This window comes from Orbicella franksi, chromosome 8 (genome assembly GCF_964199315.1).
Source record: "Orbicella franksi chromosome 8, jaOrbFran1.1, whole genome shotgun sequence".
Lineage (NCBI taxonomy): Eukaryota > Metazoa > Cnidaria > Anthozoa > Scleractinia > Merulinidae > Orbicella > Orbicella franksi.
In genome coordinates, this window is record NC_138152.1 from 2092924 (window position 1) to 2116203 (window position 23280).

Sequence of the window (23280 nt, forward strand, 5' to 3'; positions counted from 1 at the left end):
TTTATTGTGGCGAAAGCATTGAAGTGATTGACAAGGAAAGGGCGAGGAAACATACCAGACGATATTTCAAGAAACCGCAATTATCAACGTTTTGTATTTTTTGAGAGGGACTCAAAGTAAAAGCACAAAAAAAGTAATTCGAAGTAATAGGAGGTACAAAAATAATGTAAAAGCGCAAAAGAAGAAAACATTTTGTAAAACGTCAGCGTATATTGCAACATATGTCTCATGGAATTTTAAACAAAGAAAGATTCATGCCAAACTATTTTGGTGTTTTTTTTTTTTTAATTAAGTGGCTCTTTTTCCGAAAAGGAAAATATTTTTTTCCGTTTTTTTGTATTGAAATGTGAGATTTTATCTTCTGTTTTTCTAGTTTAAAAGAGCTCAGTCACACTATTTTGAGTTGTTATAGCTAAGAACAAAATCATCTTTAAATTGAAGCAAAGTGGAAACAGTATTAGCTAAGATGGAAAAACAAGAAACAGACAATAATAAATTGTAAAGGAAGAAGGATGGTTAAGGATGGAGAAGATTAACACGGATTACAAACGACGAACTTGAAAAATTCAAGCTAACCTTCTCAAGATGCACGAATTTTGACGTAGCTGCTAAAACTTAGCAGCGATGTTCTATTATTGCTGAAAAAATTGCAGTGGGGCAAGGATTAAAAGAAGATCAAAGAATCACTATTTTGGTGGTTTCCTGTATTGAGTCTATCCGAAAAGCAAAGCGGTATGTTTCCTTTTCTATGAGCTGGAACGTGAGATTTTGTTTTTATTTTACTTCCCAAATTAAGCTTTGAAATTGTTCCAACAGCGATGTTTCGTTGAAGTCGGGTAAAATGTTTTCGTACAAATTGTTTTGAGCCAGACGTTCTTCTGGATCTCGACGTAGGCGGTCTTCATGTGTTCATTATCTTGATGTCTGACAACAAAGAAAGGTGTCTTATCTCCATCGATAATTAATGCTGTGTCAAAGAATGCTGCTACATGCTAGTGTACCAGAGTGACATCTTCTTGAACTGTTTACACTATACTATGTGGGAAATCAGTGCCAGACCTGGAGAAATGCTACTCTAATAATCCTCTCTTGGTCCAAAGTAATGCCGCTATATTTCGTTACGTCTTTCTTGTGCTCCACGCTCGCCCTCGCAATTTGCGGTCATCGGATCATATATATCGCGGTGTTCTAAGCTCTATCCGGCCCTCAATCGTCTGTTCCGGCGGGCTATGTTTTCCATCGGACCCGCCCTATCTCGAGTACATACGAATACATACGAGTAACATACGAGTACATACGAGTAACATACGGATACATACAGACGAATACGGCAGCATACAGGTTACATATGGATACATTGGTTACCGATACGATTGCATAGGAGCAACATACGATGGCAGGAGGGTAATAAACACGAAACGTACCATTTGTCTTGTTACATTACATTTTTACATGTGCGCGAGTCATGTTTTGCAAACGCACGCGACCGCGTGTGTCACATACATAACAAGAAGATCTGTTAGATCTTATAACCGCGCTTTTAAAATTTAACTGTTTGCTTAGCACTACCGTCGGAACGGAGTGCACATTCCAAAGTAGTCATTGATGATTCTTTTCTTACTGTAGACATCACATCACTTGATCAACACAAACTGTATTATTGCACCATCAGTGGTAGCCATTGACAAATCTCCGATGACCTAATGGTCTTAATCTTTGTAGAACTTTCTTCGGGATATGTATGGGCATGAACGATATAAATGACACGATAATAACACTATTAACAACAGCTTTCTTTCTTAAAAGTCATGATTAAATTCAATTGGTGTTTTCCACGAGTAAAGGGCTAGTAAAGTAGTCACACAAGTCATATAATTTAATAATAAAACTCTATCCCGACCGATGTATCGATTTTGGTCACTCCAGTGACCACAGATTGAAAACGTGACAGAAAATTGGCGTTACTTTCGATTCTCACCACATTTGGACAGTGGGATGATCTCATCATTAGCCAATTATAGGCCATCTTTCAGCTCTTTTCGTCATATCCCCCCACGGGAGAATTTTGTCAAGTTAGCTTATTTAGTATGCAAGCCAACGTAATGGCGGTCACCGTCGACGAAATGTTTATTTGTTCAAAAATTGCGGCCAAATCTTTCGGAGATAGAAGTCAAGACATTTGTAAGGATACAGAAAGTAATTTGGGACCAGTTGCTGGCTTCTAAGACTGAATTTATCCAGAAGTAAGCTGTATTTTCGTTTTCGTGCCGAAAGCCACGCGATGAATTAATATTATCGGCTTTTTCTGCTGTCTTGTTCTGTTTTTTCTCTTGGTCTTTTTTGTAGTCCGCCGAGGCCAGTCTTTCGTCTAAATCAGTTGAAAAAAGTTCGAAAGAGATGTTCCCATTCAAGTTTAAGCTCTCAGCCGATAATTCTGGAGTTTTTTGGCCGAAACGTCAGCTTTGTTATGTTCGTGTTTTTCGGTTGCTATGGGCGACCATGGCTTCCTTTGTTAGGTCAAGTCTAGGGAGTGAGGTCACAAAAAATTCTAATTAATTCTGGTTTTGTTCGATTTCTATGAAATTTTAACACGATAAAGCTGGATTGTTAAGGAATAGATTTACCGCCTGCCAATGTGTGGTAGCTATTAACGCTTAAGTGATATATCGCTTCGAAATCAGGGTTTCGAAGAGATTTTTTTGCAACGTGTGGGTTCGGCGTGATTTTGTAATCGGAGGTTTTTGTTGACCCCGAAGGAAAAAATATCCGAAAAAGGTCATTTCATCGATGATTCAAACGAATATAAATATGTATATGTTCCGAGCGAAATTTCTGCTGAAAAAATATAATTTTTGACGAACGCTGGGTTTTTAATTTTTTTCCCGCGAAAGTCAGTATCGGAGATGAGATTTATTAATATTTCAACAGCTTTTGGCGAGTAAACATCACAGGTTGCGTGACTCAAAATTTGGCCGAGTGAAAGCTTGGCTCTGGTCGCATACAAGACGAAAAAAAAACCACGGGTAAACCATGAACCGCGCTCGGCCCATGGCCGCGCGGTTAATTACGCCATATACGTGCCACACACGCAAACAAGATATGATACGACGTTTTTTACAAGTTCACTAAATGCAGATTGCGATGATTCCACACAAGATTTAGCGCGCCCAGATGTCTCATAGAATTATTTTCCTCGAAGTAATCGGATAGTAAAATTTAGGTGTGTGTGTGGTGTGCTGTTACGGAGAGGGAGGGGGGGGGGAATCTTTTCATTTAATGAATTGAACCCTTCTCCCTTTCCTCAAGTAAGGGATAAAATAGTCTAACTTTCTTTCAAACTTGCAGAGTTTGGTTATTCTCTTAACATAAGTACATTTAAAATCCATATATAACCTGTATGTTAACGTGTGTCTGTATGTTACTCGTATGTACTCGTATATTACTCGTATGTCATTCGTATGTTATTCGTATGTACTCGTGTGATGTTTTAGTCACGATCGGTAGGTAAAAACTTACTTCGACACGCTTGCCTTGCTCCCGTCAACTTTATAGGGTGCGTTTCTTTAAGAAAATCCAAGATTGGATTCTTAAATCCGAAAACGGAGTTTGCTTTTCTTTATCAAACAGATTAATCCAAGTTCACTCGGATCATGGTGCGTCAAAAGAACCGAAGAATCCTTGGATTTTCTTAAAGAAACGCACCCATAATAATGTGCCAAAAGAAATAGAAAATCAAAGGCGTTGTGATTTGATTTCCAATATCATTTGTATTTTATTATATTTCATTTTACTATATATTTTTTTGCTTTAATTTTTACTTTTTATTTCGCTTCTGTTCAATATTCATTTTATTTTTATTTTGTTTAATTTTCTTCAGTTCATTTTTATTTGATTTTAACTTAATTCAATTTTATTTATTCCCTGCATCGGTCAGTTTTTCTTGCTAGTTTTATGTTTAGTTTTTAGTTTTCTAGCATTTACCTATAACAGAGTAAGAGTGAATGTGCGGACCGTCCACCGGGACAAAAAACAAGCAAACAAACATACAAGCAAAAACAAGAAAACAACAACAAAAAAAAACCAAAAAAAGGGGGGGACCTTTGTAGAGATCAGGAGTAGAGATTGGTGCGGCGAGAGAGCGGCGGAAGTCGAGCCTGGAGGAGCCCGGAGCCCGGAGCCTGGAGAGCCTGGAGTAGAAAGTGGCCGTCTTGCTCATTCCGTTGGATAGGGTAACGCGGTGTCACAGTGATTTGGGTATCCCCGTGTTTTGGGTACCCCCGTAACCAAATCCCTAGTGTTTTGGGTATCCCCAGTAGGGATACCCAAAACACTGACAGCGTTAAATGCCACAGACTGGGGCAAGTGAAATCATCCATAATTCTGCTCAAAAACCATTTATATTCTTACAAAGCTTTGTCTCAGTAAATAAAAGCTTTCCTAACCTTGATATAAACACATAACGTCGCTGAAAATAGTCGCAATTTATAACAGACTGTCTGATCCTAGTCCTCATTAGTATAACGACATACAAAACCGTATTCACGCGCCAAAGCTCCTTGTATGAACATGCGCTTAGTGCCTATCGATAACCCTTGAAATGCACGTCATTTTAAACAAGAAAGGCGCATTCTAAACCTCGGATAGTTCGGCCATTGAATAAAATCAATATGCGAGCGGGCACACTGAGATACGGCCGTCACGCAACATGCGGGTCTCAAGCTGTGACTGACCTCTGTGTATGTTGTCTGGTCTGAAATAAACCTTGTCTCAGACTTGTTTATTTATCGCTCTTTCCTTGATTATCTCTCCTATTACTTGCCTTTGCAATGTGCCTGCTTCTTATTGTTTCTTTAATTTAGGGTAGCCAAATCTAAAAGGCAAAGCAAACTTACAAAGACGAAATTAATTCTAATAAGGAAAGGACTAGATCAAAATGCTGAAATGTAAGGGATACCCAAATCCCTAGTGATATGGGTATCCCCTTCCAATATGTTTATTTGAACAAATAAACACACTGGGAGGGGATACCCATATCACTAGGGATTTGGGTATCCCTTACATTTCAGCATTTCTAGTCCTTTCCACATCGGGATGACTTTCGTCTTTGCAAGTTTGCTTTGTTTTTGTATCTTCGGTCGATTTGGCTACCCTGAATTAAAGAAACAATAACAAATAAACACTCTGGGAGGGGATACCCATATCACTAGGGATTTGGGTATCCCTTAATTTTTTGCATTTCTTTTTTTCTTTTCCCCCCTTCTACGCCTTTTGTCTTTGAAAGTTTGCTTTGCCTTTTTAATCTACGGTTCATTTGGCTACCCTGAATTAAAGAAACGAGGACAAACAAACACTCCAGAAGGGGATACCCATATCACTAGGGATTTGGGTATCCCTTACAATTTAGCATTTCTAGTCCTTTTCTCTTTTGATTGACTTTCGACTTTGCAAGTTTGCTTTGCCTTTCTATCTTCGGTCGATTTGGCTACCCTGAATTAAAGAAATGATTGCAAGCCAACACTTCAGAAGGGGATACCCAAATCACTAGGGATTTGGGTATCCTACTTTTACTTGTTTCCCCTGTCCAAAGGTTTAAGCCTTGTCCACTTTATTTATACTTATTTTGGATTTCTTCCCAAAACAAAGGAAAAAAAACCTCGTTAAATGGCATAGAGAACTGTTCGCCGGCAAAATCTAATGGGAGGGATGGTCAAGGAAAGAGCGATAAATAAACAAGTAGACTTGTAAGACAAAATTTATTTCACACGCAGGCAGCATACACAGAGGTCAGTTACAGCTCGGATCAGACAGTCTGTTCTAAATTGCGACTATTTTCAGCGACGTACTGTCTTTATATCAAGTAAAATAATGCTTTAATTTATTGAGACAAAGCTTAGTAAGAAGATAATTGGGTTTTGAACAGACTTGTGGATGATTTCACTTGCCCCAGTTTTAAGCTTTCAGTGTTTTGGGTACCCAAAACACTAGGGATTTGGGTACGGGGGTACCCAAAACTCAGGGATACCCAAATCACTGTGACGGACTTTGGAAAGGAGACGGAGTGTGGGGACTGGGCTCAACCCAAGACGTGTGTGTGCATTGTCGTGTGCAGTTACGTACAAAGCTTTTGCGAAGCATAATTTCCAAGTCACGCTTAGAAAGAGACGTGAGTATTTCAAGTGGTTCTAGAATGTTTGTTTATGATTATTTCTTATTGTTTTCTATACCAGAGCGTAAGGTCAAAGTTCAATTTAACACTCAGAATCCATCGGCCCATAAACGATCGATGGATTTGGAGGGATCTGCACTAAATAACGAACTTAAAAATATTGACGTTTGGCTACGTTGTAACAAATTATCGGTGAATGTAAAGAAAACGTCTTATCTCATTTTCAAACCTTGGCAGAAGAAATGTAACCATAACTTTTCTATCTCCAAGACAAGAGAGGGAGACAAGGCTTGCAACGTGGCGGCTGCCAATCGCGACCGTCTCCCTCTCTTGTCTTACCGGTATCCAGCTAAAAGTAATTTCGTGAAAAGACGCTTCAGACGTCCCAAGAACGCGAAAAAACACCGCACATGAGTCGATTAACGTTTCATTTAACTTTAATGGGTTATTCAGACCGAGATGTAATTTAGATATGCAATTTTCAGAGCTTTATTCATAACTCTCATAGATTCTATTTGTTTCATATAAACATTATTATACATTGAACTCACTATCTCTTTTCTGATCGGCCGAAAGCGTACAGTGAATTTTCGAAATCAGCGCCTGTGATGTCATAGCTGCAGATTATACAATAATCATGTCACCGCGGTACATGATTTCTAAGGGTAATCATGTCAAGGTCGTGCACTTTGTGTTGATTGCCATCAGTGAAGAAGCGAAAACATGACTTCCATTTTATTTCCGTTCAATGTATAATAAAACAGTTGTTGGATTCGGTTTTTGTGATATCCAGAATAATCAAGGTCTGGGTGAGGGTTATCGGGCTGGTAAGGGTTATCAGGCGAAGTGGAAGGCTTCAGCTGATAACCCCTACCTCGACCTTGATTATTCTGGATATCACAAAAGCCTCATCCAGTAATTGTTTATTATTAACCATGAACACATAGACTGGTCCATCTGTGTTTAGAAAATCATTTATCAGCACTTTTGTTTACCATGATGCTGCAAAATGTACCAGGGTATCCAATCGATGAAATTGATAATCGATTACAATCGTTACCAATTAATATCAATCGATGAGCAATTGATGAAGAGGATTTGTGTGACCTTTTATCGATTCGGTGGTCACATCAATTGTCAATTGGTATCGATTGGTCGAAAATTTCATCACATTTTAAAATATAGAAGATGTTGGGAATAGGTGCTTAATATGGATCACTAACAGGTGTTTATTATAATAATAAAATAATATTAAAAAGATTCTTGTTTATCCATGTTTGTTAGTAACTTTAAACATGGGAATTTGGTTAACTCATGTGTGAAACAAGATCACCCCTAACCTTCTCCAATACTGCATTCTGCATGTTTTTGTGAACTAAACCTAAACAAAATACAGTATTCTTTTTTTTTCCCCAATTTTTGAACAGTGTGATTATCATGGTGAAAGCGTGGTTTATGGATTCCTCTGACACAGATCAGAGACTGCCACATCAGCTTGATCCTCCTGAACCAGTATCACTGGAAGATTTGAAGAACTGTGGGGTATTATACTGGAAGGTAAATCACAGAGGGTCGTACAGGAGGGTCTCTGGCACAGTTCACGAACCGAAAAAATTGTGAATAATGGATCACAGATATCAAAATTTCATTTTCTCAAATCACAAAAATAAGCAAGTCATGTACTCTTTTTAATGACGTGCTCTTACACTAGAAAGAGTGTTTGAAGAAAGCAAAACCGTGAAAGGCCAAGGCTCCATTGATATTGCAAATCACATATTTAAATCACTGTTGACAGATGACTCTAACCATTCCAAGGACTCACATCTCAAAATCACGTAGAATAGAGTGCTGAAATCACGAATATCGGTTAATAATTCAAGTTCTTCATGGGTGATGCAAAACCTTCAGATCACGGATCATGAAAAATAATTTCGTTAATTCACGTTTCACTGAAAATAAAATCAACTAATCATGTATCAAGAGACTACCCCTGAATGACCCTCATCACACATTTGAGTTTCAGGCAAGGGAAAAGGATAAAGGGGGTTGAGAAGGAGAGCACCAAATTGAAGGGGTGAGTGGAAAAAGACCCTAGGTGACATCTGATAGACTGTAACATTCTCCTAGCAAATTGCTTTTCATTTCCTTCTACAAAAAGAGCAGAATTTGACATGAGATCAAGAGTCACTTAGGGCTTTTTTCCATGCACCCTTTCAATTTATTTAAGTGACAGGGCAGTAAATGGTAAGTTTGAGACTTTTCTGCGTGTACAAGACTTACTTGGCTTTGCAAGAGAGAATGGGGCTCTAAATTGTGTTGCAAAAACTTGAGATTGCATGGCCTTTGAAATTTGACTAAAATTATGTAGGACGCATTTTTTCAAAGGATCACTCAAAGGACCACTCAAGAATGATGGGGACAAAGGGGGAACAAGGGGTAGCTATTTTATTGACCCAAGTGGTAGTAGGAAAATAATAATCCCTTGTTTAGATAGCTGTGTGAGTGTGAAAAGCAACCATGTGAAAACTTGTACATTCTTGCAATGCAATAGCCCAAGCATTCTCGTATGAGTTAGGGTAATAGAGAAGTCTGGCTGTCCATGAAACTGTGAACCGATTTTATGTTAACATTCCTAACTTTAGGTCTCACTCTCCAATAGTGTGTCGTTGTTAACTAATAGGCCTAAGGATTAGAACCAATTGCAAGGTCATGTGATTGGTAGTCCTTGTAAAGTGAAATACACCCATCTTAAACCCCTCACCTGTGATGAATGAACATTGTGTTTTGTAGATAGATGCTGATAATTATGAGAAGGAAGGCAAACTGGCAAAGATTCGGGAAGAACGAGGCTACAGTTATGATGACTGTATCACATGTACTCCAGAAAAGCTTCCAAACTATGAGCAAAAGGTATTCAAAACACAAACACACAACTCTGTGCTTGGGGAACAAGTATTTCAGCTCGAATGTATAGGGTGAAATATGAAAGACATAGTTTATAACATACACTTTTGTACTAAAATTCCCTCGACAAGGGCTGTGCACACACACAAAAACGTATGGCAGTCAGTAATGAGTATTTCTATATTGATACCATAGCTCAAGACGTTTTTTGAAGAGCATCTTCACACAGATGAAGAGATCAGATTTATCCTGGACGGCAGTGGCTACTTTGACATCAGGAATCAGGAGGATAAGTGGATTCGCATTTTTGTTGAAAAGGGTGACTTGATCATTCTACCAGCTGGCATTTATCACCGTTTCACTTTGGATGACAAAGTAAGTGAACCTTATTCCATCAACAATGCTGTGAGATAATCATGTCAGCATTCTGTGATCACTTAGCTTGTGAACAGGGTCTTTGGTCAAGGATGTGGCAAAGAGAAAGTGGAAAGAAAGGGAAGAGGAGAGAGAGGAGGGCAGAAAGTAGTGGAAAGCTCTTACACTAATCGCAACCCCATTCCCCCCTTGACCACTTCACTCTGAGCCAGTTCCCTTTTGGCCCTACTAGCTGCAGTCAGACCCTTCCAGCTGGAGTCTGTTCATACATGTAGACTATGATCTCTTTGTTGGCATAAATTTGTCTCAGATCTGATCATGAGATTAAGTTTTTCTCACATTTGCAACAGGTCAACTTATTCACTTGAAAAAGTCGAAGTGTTTTTTAGAATTTTTCAACATTGTGCAATTCCAGAACATATCCATACCTCCCCCACAGAAGGGATTTTTTCTAAGACCTCCCCACCCTTCTGGAAATTCCAGTTCAGCTTCATACATTTCTTTAAATATTTTGGTTTTTGAGAATCCCACACTTCCCAGGAAATTTCAATCCCTTCTGTGGGGGGAGTATGGATATTTTCTGGAACTGCACATTTTGATACAGCACCTATTCAAGGGCAGTACTTATTTAGAACTCATTTCCAGTGTATAGTTAATTTTGAGTAAAACATCTTTTTCTTATCCAAAAATGATAGAGACAATGACCAAAACTTTACCAAAACTTCATTTGGTCATTGTCATTTATTTGTTTATTGAAATAAGTGAAAATGTAAGGGTCACTCATTTTTCAATACCTAAGATTGATACTGACAAGATTGATGTAGACTTTCTTCTAATCTCTACCTTTTCCTCCACAGGACTACATAAAAGCAATGCGTCTGTTCATTGGTGAACCTGTGTGGACCCCTCATAACAGGCCTTCAGATGACAATCCAGCTCGTCTTAAATACCTTCAGAATGTGCAGGCAGGAGTGTTTACCAAAGCCTAGGAACTCTGCAAGAAAGAAACGCACATGGTGGCTTTTTTCCAAAATAATCGGGTCACTGTTGTCCTCTTGTAAGATGGACAAACTCGCTGGTAAAATTGGACTTAGTTCAGAAGCCAAAGTAGAAATTTAATCCGTGGGTTTTAACACATGGATAGTGGCATGAAGCTTGGAAAATATATATATTTTTCTTACTAATGGGCCTTGTTGTAAAAGAAGAGTTGGTGAAAACATAGTCATTGGAAAATGAAATCACATGATAAACAATGAACTAGCCAGTACAATGTCATAATGTTGTCCTTGTCATCTGTGAAATACCTAAGAAAATTGTTGTTATTATTTTATTTCTTTATTTCTTTATTTCTTTATTATTTTTTTTTTTTTGGGGGGGGGGTGGTTTCCATCACTGATGCTTCACAAAATGAATAAATCAGTCGATATAACACATTAATGCCGCACCCTGCTCATGGCCCCCAGGGGTACTCTCATGAAAAGGTCGGGGTGCTCATTGGATAATTTGAATTAAACCCCTAAAGGAGATCAATCTGGGTGTGGCTCTGGCTTTATTTGACACCTATAAGATACCACTTAAAACAGAATACCAAGCTGCTGTTCAGGAAAGGAGCCCGCGGTAGTAGACTGGGATAGAGAGACCGACGGAAGTCGAGCTTAAAAACGGAAATAAGAGCGTTTCTTTTGGTATTGTTTCTACGAGTGCGAACTAAAAGATACTTTGACAGCTAAAAATAGTGGTGTTTGTCATGAACACCCTAAGTGAGACCAGAATCTTTGATTTACACCGCTAAGAAAGACGACAAGAATCCCCGACCTTTTCACATGGGAGTTCCCCCCCCCCCGCCCCCTCCCCGCTACCGTCATGGGCCCATCTGTCTGTCAACGAAAAATATATCAAGATTATATAAAGCGCTCAGAGATAAGCCCTCCACCGCGCACGTTTCCTATATTAACTTGATTACCAAGGTCCTCGCAGAACACTTTGCTTCAAACAGAACTAAGCAATGAATCCGTTTTCCAAGTAGAATGCAGATGAAAACGGTTGATAGGAGTGGCTTTCCTGCGATCTCTCTCATAATAGCCTTTTGAGTCATTATTGAAGCGATTTTATGCTGCCAAGTTTAACCCCTAGCGCTGACTGGCATTTCATGATATATCGTGGACCCTGCGAACAAAGCCGCTTCTACCACTCTTAGATAAGTTATATATCTTTGAAAGATGGAAGCGACTCTGCTCATAATGTAAACTTGGTGCTTTCAAGCTTTTTTCAGAGTCAGGTCGGCGGGAAAAGATAAGAACAAATGTGTTGGCATTAAAACTAAACAGCGCAAATTTGAACAGAAATGCTTTATTTCGCAAGACTTGCAAGGGGCTAGCTCCCTAAGCAACGCCACAGACGACAACCAAGAAACATTTGGACCGAAAAACGGTTTGGTTCCGGCCTTGTCCCCAGGCCTCTCTCCGTGGTTAGGGAGGGGTGCCTGTAGAGTTTCTATCACTTCTACTTTTGTCTCCTCGGTACGTCATCGACGAAGTGTAAGGAAAGGAATACAAGGTTACATTTAATGTTATCTCTCCTCCCCCACGAACGTCGAGCGAAGATACCATGAAAACTGCCTACGAGGCTAAATGCAAAGTTTGCTTGGAACGAAGGCGGCAGTTGCACTAAGGTTGGTAACGCTACCTGACAAACAGGGGCGTCTGACATATAGGGGCGCCATATCAAAATACCAGAAGTTTATGACTACCTCTACATGGTTAATGTGTCACACTATTAATTAATGGTTGAAAATTACAGCTTTGGACTTATTAAAAAAAACGGGTTAAAATGACGGCGTTTGACTTCTAACGACTATTAGAGGAAGGAAAAGACTAATATTAAATTGGTTCGCTGGGCTGAGGTTCGAAGAATGGATGTGTCGAGAAATCTAGATCCACTGTAACAAAAGCTTTCTTTGTCAAATTTTTCTAAGTTTCAATATGAATAATTCGGAGTATTTTTTCAGGATTTCGTAATTCTTAAGAGATTCATAAATGGCTGAAGTCTCCTACATGTATTGCAATTTAAGTTCAGTAAACTTTAATTTGAAAGGGGCGATCTGTTTCTGAAATTGTCACAGAATTGTTACAAACAATTTACGCCACGCGCGGATCTGGGCTGTTATGTTTTGGCGAATCCATGAATGCTTCATGTTTTCAAAATTGATTAATCTGTCGCGTAGTCTCTCTCGCAGCCGTTATTGCGAAGGAATCTACATCAGTCTGCATTTTACCCCTGGTCTGCAGTCTGCGTTTTTATACCCTCAGTCTGCATTTTACCCCCCGTCTGCAGTCTGCAGTCTGCAGGCTTCTGCAGTCTGTGTTTTACACTGACCGGATTTTGTGCATAAAAAAGTCACAAGGTGTGCCACCGTATCGGTTATCCATTCCGGCCACACTCTTGACTCGATTTCTTTTGCAAGTGATTTCAACTTCCTGTCATCAAAAGAGGTCTTTTCCGAAACAAATGAATAGTTTATCCAAGTAAACAAAAACAGCTTCAGTTAAACAGCAATTCGATTAGAACCTGTATACTTGTATTGTTTTCTCATTAGTCTCGAACAAAAGGTTTTCCTGTTTGTTGTGGCTTTCGATTAAGATCTTAACCTTTGAGAGCAACGGAGAGAACTACAAAAAATCATTTTACGTCTCAAAGAATCCTCACTGTTATCCTTAATATACGCAAATGATTATACCGAAAGATCTAGACTTTTCGTTTAGAAAGATTAATTTCACAAAAAGTTGAGTTGTTTATTCAGTCAGTGAGAGCGGGAAAGAGAGATAAGCGCTAACTTCCGGTTACATTTTTGAATAATTAGTCTTGAAACAATTTCGGATTTTCTAGCTTCAATACAAGGCTAAACATTTGAAATACAAAGGAGATTGTTTAGAATTTTTATTAAACATCACTCTCTGTGTTCACCGACGGACAAAAATGCGTTAATACTCTAATTAATTTGCGCCTAGTGAGAAAGTTATTTGACTGTGAATCAGAAAAGCAAACATTTTAACCAAATTGTGTGCCTAAATGGCGGTTGCGCGCACATTCGGAAAACTCCTGGGTTTTTTTTGGAATGGAACAAGAGGGGAGAAAATCAATTTGGGAAGATAGCAAATCGCCCGATTAGTCAGTTGAACGTTGCTCATTTCGGTTTTCGCCGTCGAAACTAGTACTTTAAATAATGAAGAATATTTGGAATGACAAAAATGTCAAATAACTTTCAACTGAGGCTTGATTTTTGTAAACATTGTTGGACATACCACTCTCGAAACAGGTTTCAAGGATACAAACAATCCAATTCTATTCTAAACGAAAAGAAAATAATTGCCAATTCTAATGTTCTGCTTCCATTGCGTTAAAACTCTTTACTAAGGGTATGGTCTTAAAGAGATAACATTGAATGTCGTCTGGTTTGTTCCAATGAAGTGAAAATTAAAAATTTAAGTGGTACAATACCAAGCGAGAGGTACGATATGCAAATTTGTTCTCGTCTGGTTGCTAGCGGCGAGCCTACACAATAGCTTCGTACCATGTGGTGAGCGAAAACCGTTTGTTGTAAACAATATTTTTGTTGAGGTTTTTAGCTAATTGGTTGGTTGGACGCAGAGGCCCTCACTTATGTCGCCCACAATTCAATAGCAAACAATATCGGTCAATTAAATCGCTGTGAAAACAAGAAGCTCCCCGAACAAAAGACTGATAGGGTAGAATTATTATTCACAGACTATTTACCGGCGCGCGCGCGACTCGAGGTGAACCGGGCCTCTTTTGGTTGACATGGTGAAGGTGCTCCACGCAGCTATTTTCGTTTTACTTCTTTGAGTGGACTGAACGAGCAATATCCCTTTATAAAGGAATTTGTTTTATAAACTGTGGAATATAGAGCCTAAAGTTGCCGGAGGTATTTCAGCAGGAGCGCAAAACGACTTTGGAAATGGATGTCCCAGAATCGACATCGCTGTGGCCTTCAGCCTCCGGTCCCAAGGTTCCAAATGTGGACGACAAACTTCGTAAAACTGATAAGCTTGACATGGACGGCGCTTTGGCTTGTCTTAGGAGAGAATTAGTAAGTACATTTTGTCTCATTTTTCCCGTTATGAGTTGTCATGCTCTTGAACAAAGTAGATATTCTTTCAAGGTGTTCTAATGTTCATCTATCAGGGGCACTTTCGTTATGCCTAAAATCAAACCGTGTCGATTTGTTATAGCAATCAGTCGCCGATCATGTATTCTCTACAGTCCAAACCTGTTAAAAATAGGAAATTGGCAATCGATGTTAGCCTTTCTATTTCAATTTTGCGTGCAGTATTTGTTATAATTTTTAAAAGCCGATTCTGTTATATTTGAAGATAAGCGTAGGTTTGTATCCTGACAGTTGTCATACAATCCGGGTTGCTGAAATCGCCTAATTTTTGGTTCTACGCGGCTTCACAGTACCTTGTTCACTGCTACGATTTTTCAAGTCAATGAGCTGCCAATTCTTTTAATGATATTGTTACGTTACGAAACTTGTGATATTTGAGTTCGACTAGATGGATTGGCGGACAAAGTCGTTTATGACTTGAACTTTATTAAAATCATCTTTTCTGGTTGCTTCAGCGAAAGGATGTTATGAAACGTCGTCATTTTTTACTCTCTTCAAAAAAAGATGGAGCTTTGTTCTACAAACGAAACTGAGTAGGTCGAATAATTCTATAACCATGCAACTACAGGTTCAGTTTGTAAATTAAAGTACCATGATCAGCTAGATATTTTTTGTAATCATCGCTCGTTCATGAACTTTGAATTTCGACTCGTGTGCGTTAAATGTTCGCGTTAAATTTAATTTCGTGTTTTTGCGGGTTGTGATCTGAAATTCACACGTTCGCAAAAGTTACCCACACTTAAAGTGGATCCAGTTCGCAAGTAAATTGTTACCTTTCTTTGCTTTTAAGCTTCATTGCACTGGAGAAAGCATTTATATGTAATCGCTGCCAGCTCAGCCATTTAGCCGGTATACAGATATTGGGAGAGCCACAACATTTCTACACGGTATTAGCCTTAAGTTTTCAAGGAGACTATATATTTTATCTTGGCAAAACTTTCAGATTGTTTTGATCGACCCATTTAAGCCTTACGAGAAAATTCAGTTCACTATCGGTAAACTAAACGCGAATGCAAAAGGCTTGAGGCTATACTGAAGTGCATGATTGCATTTCTGTGCGACTCTTCGATTTTCGCATATAATGTTTGTTAATAATAATACTGTACTTTGAACACTCGACGTGGCTTCCCCGAAATCACATTTAAGTCGATGTCATTTAAAATCTTGTGCTGTATATATTGGCCCTGATCCGACCACTTCTTTTTTTTCTATTTGTATAGTGTTATTGTGTGACGTAGATTTGAACATAGTTAACTATGATTTGAATGAAAAACAGCATGGAGGCAATTTTTTGCACGAATTATCCGATTCTCTCGAAATGTACTAACTCATCCGGAAATATCAAGAGGTTATAATGGATTAAGTAAACGTTTAAATAGCTTGTAATTTCCAATTTCACGAAATGACAGAAAGGTTATATTACGTAGACATAACAGTTGGTCATTTACATTTTAGCACATGAATATCATTTGGGGTTCACTCTGGAGCAGGTGGCAGTAGTGATGGCGGATTCTGCACAATTGTTTTTTGAAGAAATTTTGGGCTTGAGGTTCAAGTCAGTGTCCGTACTGTGCAGCGACTCAAGAGTGACACAAATTGCACGCTACTTCGTATGAAAAAATTCTGTAACCGGGCTTCTCGATACCGGCATAGTCATATAAAATCATCGTTGATATATGGATTTCAAATGCGGTATTAATATACTAAATTTCTAGTCGATTCCTATGATCTGATACCATTAAAAAGAATTTAAAAATATATATACTACTGATGTATTATTGCATGCAGCTATTCGTTCACCTATATTTGGAAACGAACAATATTCACATAACAGAGCTGATGATAAAGCAATTTCAGACGGAAATGTTGAAAGCCTTGAACTATATAATTTAATGAGTTTCTGACGTTTTAAAGGCCAGAAGTTACTCTTTCTCACGCTCAATTAAGTTTGATGATGAACTATTTTTTGAATGTCGTCTCAGTCGATAAGTACTAATCGAGCGTTCAAGGAAAACCCGCCAGTTTCAGTCGAAAAACAGGTAAAAATTAGGTTTAGTGATCATTCTCAAACCGAAGCCCTTTATGAGACTTTTGTGGGTGATCAGCACTTTCAAACTTTTTAAAGCCGTGACAAGTTTTTTAGGGTTAGCTACTGAAGGCAGTATGTGACGTCATGTCGGGATGGAAATAGAAAAATTGAAACGAAAAGCTATATATACTTTGATAAATGTAATACACAAAAATTTCACTGAGAGTTAATTCTTTTCCCTAACTTTCGCTTGTGTCAACTATTTCGATCGGATAGTTTACTTTCACTTTCGTGTCATGAGCTTCACCGAGTGTTAATCAAATGTCATTAAAATTCAATAAATTTTATGATGTGAAAGTCATGCTCGTAAACACATGCATGAAATCAACTTCATCACAATATCACTTTATGGTTAACTCTGTTTTCCTTTATTGGCTGATTACGAAGGACATTTTATATTGCTTCAATAAAGAATGATGTAGATATGTCAAGAAAGTTGCATTCGTGAAGTATCAAAGAGGCCAAAATTCGAACCTTTATTTAGAACTTAACCTTCATTCATAAGACAAAAGAAAAAATAGACTCCATTGTCAGCCCAACTCGATCAATATCCTGACAATATCGGAAGGCTAAAACAAATTTTATTGGTTCAACTTTTGATTTGATATTTCTATATTAAGCAAGGACGAAACGGTCTTTTTCCGTAGACGTTACTCAGGAGTGACTCATTGAACACTGACTTATGACGCTAAAAAAATGAAACGGCACAAGTAAATTTGCAAGGATTCACCGTAAGAAAAAACAAAATAGACGGATTCGAAGTACTAGAGGTTTCAACTGATAATGAAGTGAGAAAAAACTGATTTAATGATTGGAGAACTGTACTTTACACTGTATATTAATTCTAATTTTAATTTCCTTGAATGACTTTTGCCAAGCTGAAGATGCTTTTGTTTGTTCAGTTTGAAGTTCAATTTTAACATAAGCTTGTCTTCAGCTGGGTCATTGATATCTTCAATTTTCTTAAAATTCCTACAGTATATAGCTTCCGTAATTGAAAAAGGATAAGCATGGAGGCATATTGTCAGTAATGAAAGGAATTAACTCTATTGGCAGGCGTTATGGCGAGAAAAATTCATCAACATCTTGCAGATATTATAGTAGCTAGAACAATAAAGGTCACGTGATTTTTCGAGAACATTTGTGACCTTTCACGCGAAAACGTGCATTAACGGCTTTCCGTTTTCGAACGGAATTCCGTTTAGAGGCCGTTTGAAAGCCGTTTGAAAGAAATTTGCATTCGTTCGAACGACCTGGGTCATCCGTTCAAAAAAAATTTGCATCCGTTCGAACGGCTTGATCACCCGTTCGGTAGAAACGTCCAGCCGTTCGAACGACTTGCTCACCCGTTTGTTAAAAACATCCAACCGTTCGAATGACTTGTTCACCCGTTTGGTAAAAACATCCATCCGTTCGAAAGACTTGCTCACCCGTTCGATAAAAACGTCCAACCGTTCGAACGACTTGCTCACCCGTTTGTTTAAAACATCCAATCTTTCGAACGACTTGCTCACCCGTTCGCTGGAACATCCATCCGTTCAAACGAGTTCAGTAAACCGTTGAACGGCTTTGATCATCTGTTCAGGAAAAAATATCAAGGCATACGTGCGGTTGTCTCTACTTGTTCGCGTACTCGCGTGTTCATGTCACGTTCACGGAAAAATCCCTTCGATCACTTGAATAGTCTGCTAGCAGATTATGCGACAATCACAAAATAGCTCTTAATAATGAAGCTCATAAAGATCGCACTATGGTGTAGTTAGCCTGGGATCCAACGGTTTTTGCTTTTGAATGCCGATTCAGAAGTGTGTTTTCGTTTTCTTCTTCTTGCGTGATCTGTGAGCGAAGACAACTTTCGTTCAAAGTTCACACTGAACCGCTGCGTGTGTAAACAAATGAGAACTACGATGTTGTAAATTTCTTTTAAAACTTCTCGCAAAGTTATCATTACAGGCGAAGAACTCATTGAATAAGAATAAGAATAGCAACTATTGTTATATACCTCGTTTTTCAAAGCACACCGGCACATGTAAATAAAGTGGCCGCATATTCTGAAGTTGCTCCGAAACTTGAAAGTCGCCTGTAAAAGCGAACTTCTTGAATTCTACCCTGTTTACAATGCGGTTTAATAAACATTACCGATGTAACTATGGTTGTGATAAGCACAGACACTGTAAATGATTTTCTGAACACCGAAATCTCATGAGTCTGCCTTGTGCATTCCTCTTATTTCGAAGAAAATCCACTGAATGAAACCTTTAAGACGGCAGCATGCACTGAGCTTGAGTAGATAAGATAACAATCGTGTTGTTGTGACGCCCTGAGTTTGTATCAAGTTTCAAGCATTACTGATGCGTGAAAACTGAGTCACGCTTTTGTCATGCATGCATAGTCCTGTGTTTGTTTTCGTCGACTGAGAAGCTTGCTTGTTTTAAAATTTGGGTTACACTTCCCAGTAAATATGCTGCTTTTTTAACCTTTGCCACAAGGGACATTCCGGACAGAAAAAGCCATTTCAAACGAGCTCATTTCACGCAGGATTTCACGCGCTACCACACCGCGGGTCTGGGATTCCGGGACACATCGTAATAATAATTGTAAACAGTAAAATTTCCTCCATGTCGCCGAAAAAGAAAACAAAGCGAACCCAGGCGACGAAAATGTACTGTTGCTTAACTGTTGTTGCCAAAGGCCTTATTTCTGTCTCAAGCTGTAAAGTTATTTTGAGACATTTTCGATTCACAAGTTGCTTGCACGTGACCAAAATCTTCCACCGTCAGTGATAAAATCTACCGAAAGATTTATTCATGAACGAAAACTCTCACCAAGAATGACTTCAACAAGAAAAAAGAAGTTCTTGCGTGTGCATTATTTTTGGGCTGTACTGAAAGACAAAGAATTGACAAAGACTCCCATAAATGACTGTGTATAAAAGAATTCGGCTTTTGCGATGTTCTCTGCATTTCAAGTTTACTTTCTTTGGCTGTCAGTGGTGAAATAAAGTAGTAACAGGAGCAGTTTCAATGATTAAAAGCCATCCGTTCGAAATTATTTTTAAGTGAAATATGTAGCGGCACGGCACCATTCGAAATAAACAAAACGAATTATAATCATCAAGTTTATAAGCCGTTCGTGACTGCTCGTTCGAAGATTTCATGAGCCGTTCGAACGTTTAGATCACCCGTTCGAAATTTTTTTATGAGCCATTCGAACGGTTCCATTACCCATTCGGAATGTTTTACAAGCCGTTCGAACGGTTAGGCTACCCGTTCGCAATTTTTCCTGAGCCGTTCGAACGGTTTGGCTATCCGTTCGCAATTTTTCCTGAGCCGTTCGAATGGCTAGGCTACCCGTTCGGAATACTTAATCACCCGTTCAAACACTCACTGAAACCCGTTTCAAACGGCCTGGTGACCCGTTTGTAACCCGTTCGATGGCCGTTCGTTTCACCCGTATAACGGAAAGTCGTTAATGCACGTTTTCGCGTGAAAGGTCACATTTATGGTTTATATTGAAAACCACTTAAAACCAGTATTACTTCACAGCAAGACGATATAGAATTGCCCGATATACAAAGTAATAATAATAATTTTTCGGCCTATACGCACTGCGGACCTATTCACTTCCGCATTGGGTGCCCAAATATTTCATGTTACTGCTTTAGGTTTATAATATCGATACAACATTAAAGGTCAATTTGCTTTTTCTTTTATAATTATTTCTATAGGCAGCCATGCAGACGCAAGACAGAAATTTACACAAACAGCTGTTAGCAATGCGTTGCAGCATCTCTGGACTCAAAGACGAGCTTAAAAACGAACGAGAAAATTGGGAAATGGAGACCCTACAAGAAGACAGAGAGCAAATCAAACCCGCTCCTGCTCCGGGCTATGTAACTAAAGTTGAGGTCATAAACTCCAGTCCAGAAGGACCTAGAATAAACCACGCTAAACAAGATTCTGGCATATTAACTGATGAGGAAAGAAGCGACGAAGAGCTGGAAGAGAGCGTGCAACAGATGTTGAAGACGTATCCGCCAATGACACCACAGAGGAGCAGCTCTTTTTCTGTCTCTGTGAATCGCTCCCATGGCAGTATCGTTGTGAAACGGGACGAGACCGGCGACGAAGAAGCCAAGCGGAAACCCGCGCGTAATCCGATTAGAGTGCGCGCGCGGAGCGTGGCTACAATTGAAATCGGACAGTTGTCAACCGCCGCGGTCTCTCCGCGCAATCGTTCCCAGACTTTTGCGGAGGGAACCTTTAATCGGTTTGGAAGCATGCCAGTTATTAATGAAATTCCCGGGGACGCTTTAGAGCGAAATACATCTAGATCAAAAACGTTCGCCTTATACGGATCTCGTCCAACGCAAAGCGCCGTCGTACGGAACAACAAATCGTCTTTTTCGCTTCCAAGAAAACTGCCCATCGCATTTGGTACACTCACAAGACACGGCAGTATGCCAGTCATGTATCATGGTGGAAGACCCAAGTCTGCATCTGGGTCGGGAAACACGAACGAGAACGCTGTAAAGCTTGTTAGCACCAACCAGCCTATAAAGAGATCGACGAGCCAGCTTGTTCTTAGTCGGCCAGCATGGGAGAAAGCCAGAGAATTTGAGTCAAATCAAATGATGCAGCACAGAGTGTACAGATCTAGTAGCCAAGTATCGCTTGTATGACACTGAGAGCGTTCTCTGACTGGGTCTAATATATACATATATATATATTAATTTTTTTTCCTAAAAAAAAAAAGAGTGCAAAGAAGTGTTTTTGTTTTATTTATAAGTTTTACAATAGTTGCAGGGCCGGGCTCTCGTTCAACTGTCTACTGTAATTAAAAATTGCTTGGTTTTACGTCTGCTAAAGTCTGCGTGTTCAAAGAGCTAGTGCAGTTTTTCGTAACTAAACAACAGCGCCAACTTAGTGCAAGTGGATTCCCTATGATTAATGAGGGTTCTGTGAGTTGATAGAAGTTTTCCACTCTTCCAAGTGTAAAGTTATAAGAAAACTATCATTAAAAAGATCATGATCATTTTTCGTCACAAGTTCTTACTATACCAAAACTTCATAGAAGCATGCAAAGATATGGCCAAATTTACATTTAAACAGTCCATGACCGAGCGCGACCATTTGCAGTTGCTCGTATGCTATCATAGTTTACTTGGGTTTGACTGCAAGGATTCAGTATTAGTTACTGGTACTGATCATGATCAAGGCTAGGAAATCCAATCAAAATTGACATTAACAAATTTCCTGAGCCTCGAATTTGATAACCCCCCCCCCTTACAAGGGCGCGGCGGGGATAGTGGATGAGACCTTCCCCCCCCCGCCTCATAAAGATTTTATTTCGAAGTTTGAAGAGGATTTACCCTCTAATACTGAAACTGGGCTTTTGCTTGGTGTAGAAGACACAGTTAGCTTAAAACATAGAGAACAAAAGGATAAAAGAACGAGGAAAATAATGAAAACCAAATTGGCATGTGCGGCGGGGTTTTTAATAAGTCGTGTCCTATGTTTCTTACACCAAAAGGGAACCGCTGAAGCCGTCAGTAGCTATTCATTCATTCGTCGAAATAGACCATTTTCGTATTGTCGCTATTGGGCTGGAACTAGTCTTATGTGCATGGGGAGTCGATCCTTTTAAATGCAAATAACATTAATTATATGCCTATGCAGTAAGGAAGTGTCTATGAAGTAAAAAAAATAATTGCTGCTTCAGTTGAAAGGCTTTTCAAAGTAAAGAAGAGTCGCTTTTTCCTTTTTGGAATATCTTTTTTCGTTTTAGGGATATTTCCGTTTTTGTATTATGCAAATGAGGAAAGTGATGACGTCATAGGTGGTTCCACTAAAACATCACAACAGTCAATCTTTAAAACGAAAAACGATATTCCAAAAAGGAAAACGCCATTCTTCTTTACTTTGAAAAGCCTTTCAAATAAGTAGCAATTATTTTTACTTCATAGGCACTTTCTTAATGATATTCCTCTTCCAGCATAAGCCTCCATTGCAAGCTTGTTCCGGTCCAATACCGAAAATATAAATATGGCTTATTTGATGTAGCCACTGTTATTGGGTCACTTAGAAGGTCTCGTAAGGTCTCAACAATAGATCAAACAACAGAAACAATGCCCCCAGCCCTAAAACAGTAACAGCTGCTACAATAAGGAAACAATAGCAGCTTACAAGAGCTGCTACCTTTCTACTTTTATTCCACGTCATTTCACATTCTCATAGCAACCGCATTTTGGCTTGGAGGTCCAGCCAGAAGCCAGATTGCGTGTTTTTCTTTATTTTGGCAGAATTCGTGTTCTTTTCCTATTTTCTTGAGCAGCATTGCAGAATTAGCACCTCTCGGATTTCATCGTCATTTTGAATTGATTTTCTATCAATTTGCACTGTTTTCTGAGTTTGGGAAAGTGTTTAAATCTTAGACCAGGATTAATGACGTCACTTGCAACATGTTTTTGTGAAGAGCAAGCCGAGTCTATGTACAGCGAAAGCCTATGGGATCATGGGATGTGGCTATCCTGCCGGCTAGACGTTGCCCCTGTTCGAGGTG

At 39.0% G+C, this 23280-nt stretch overlaps 2 protein-coding genes across 2 annotated transcripts; both read left to right on the forward strand.

Moving 5' to 3' along the window:
- The first annotated feature begins 4934 nt into the window (after positions 1 to 4934).
- On the forward strand, positions 4935 to 12259 carry LOC145496249 (acireductone dioxygenase-like). Its single transcript, XM_081475945.1, has 5 exons — positions 4935 to 6163; positions 7594 to 7723; positions 8957 to 9076; positions 9266 to 9445; positions 10303 to 12259. The coding sequence occupies exons 2-5, from the start codon at positions 7604 to 7606 to the stop codon at positions 10432 to 10434; spliced, it is 552 nt and encodes a 183-aa protein (XP_081332071.1). The 5' UTR covers positions 4935 to 6163; positions 7594 to 7603; the 3' UTR covers positions 10435 to 12259.
- Positions 12260 to 13951: 1692 nt separating this feature from the next.
- Positions 13952 to 21688, forward strand: LOC145496224 (uncharacterized). Its single transcript, XM_081475909.1, has 2 exons — positions 13952 to 14552; positions 20447 to 21688. The coding sequence occupies exons 1-2, from the start codon at positions 14421 to 14423 to the stop codon at positions 21398 to 21400; spliced, it is 1086 nt and encodes a 361-aa protein (XP_081332035.1). The 5' UTR covers positions 13952 to 14420; the 3' UTR covers positions 21401 to 21688.
- Positions 21689 to 23280: the final 1592 nt, after the last annotated feature.